Here is a 1,154-nt window from a genome sequence, read left to right as displayed (position 1 = left end):
TGTAATAATGCCAAAATTTAATGAGATATAAATTGTTTTTCATTTGAAATACTTTTCAACTTCCAATGAGCATCTAATATAGAAATTGCAGATTAATACGTAACACCAAATGGCCATAGTTGTAATGTCGCTGATTCTTGTGGTCGGATAGATCCTCACTATGCAGCCAAGACATCCACGCAGGCAGATGTCATGCAATGGAGGAATTCATGCATCTGTTGGAAGAAAACAAATTGAAATGCAGCATATATTCTTATTTCCTTTAGGAATACTTTGTTTTGTCTAAGTAATAGATAAAAGAAGTTTATTCGTTGATTTCACAATGACATAATGATTATAAAGTAACATTTTGGTTTTAATATATGAAATATTACCCTGGGTTTTTTACTAGAGTACTTCAACTTATTACATAGTCAAAGCCATTGCGCTTTAAAGATTAATGGACCATCGGTGTTAAGGTTATTTTTTCTTCAAAGTCCCGACGTGAGTTATTTTCATTATTTGATTTGATTACATAGTTTAATATATCATGATATCTAGGTTGATGAGAAATCGAAAGTTAAGTTTATGATCTTAAATATTAAGTTTACTCTGATGCCTATTCTGAAATCAATGAACGTAAGGTAATGACAAAGTAACAGATTTAGTGAGTGAGAAAGTGGGACATCTCTTATCCATTTACCTGGAGTTGATCTCCTCCATTGTCTGCGATACATGTTGGCACAGCATCGACGATGGTCTGAACTTGAGCCGATGTAATTTCATCTCCTTTGTTGGCGTTGGCATTGATCTTTTCGGTCAACTCAGATTGCATGGCAGTAACGCTGATTTGTCCTGCATCGTCCATCTGAAACGAGTGGCGCAATTGACTGATTAAATCTGAAGTGATACAGGCATTCCGTTATCAAATATCAGCATCGTTGGACTTTCGTGGATGTGATGTGCTTTTAAATACTAGAAGTTTTGTAGGGAATCTCTTGGGGAAGGAGGTGGAATTCTACTATCTTTCTATTTTCCTTCATGTTTTACGTAGAAGCTCTGTGACGACTTAATATCGAAAGCAATCACTTGCAATTTTATTTTTTTTTATTTCTATTTATTTATTTATTTATTTTTTTTTTTTTTGTCAAAATAAGTCGATCCAACTTTTAAAA

At 33.5% G+C, this 1,154-nt stretch overlaps 1 protein-coding gene across 1 annotated transcript in view; it reads right to left on the bottom strand.

The window, feature by feature from the left end:
- LOC137644306 (uncharacterized) overlaps nt 1-1,154 on the bottom strand; it is a 34,018-nt gene continuing 32,864 nt past the window's right edge. Inside the window, exons 5-6 of the mRNA XM_068377297.1 lie at nt 683-847; nt 1-215 (exon numbers count right to left, since the gene is read on the bottom strand). Of these exons, the coding sequence (XP_068233398.1) occupies nt 159-215; nt 683-847 (222 nt within the window). The 3' untranslated portion in view covers nt 1-158. The remainder of the gene's footprint in view (nt 216-682; nt 848-1,154) is intronic.

The sequence above is a fragment of the Palaemon carinicauda genome, chromosome 1, assembly GCF_036898095.1.
Source record: "Palaemon carinicauda isolate YSFRI2023 chromosome 1, ASM3689809v2, whole genome shotgun sequence".
Classification (NCBI taxonomy): Eukaryota; Metazoa; Arthropoda; class Malacostraca; order Decapoda; family Palaemonidae; genus Palaemon; species Palaemon carinicauda.
This window is presented reverse-complemented; position numbering and strand designations above follow the sequence as displayed.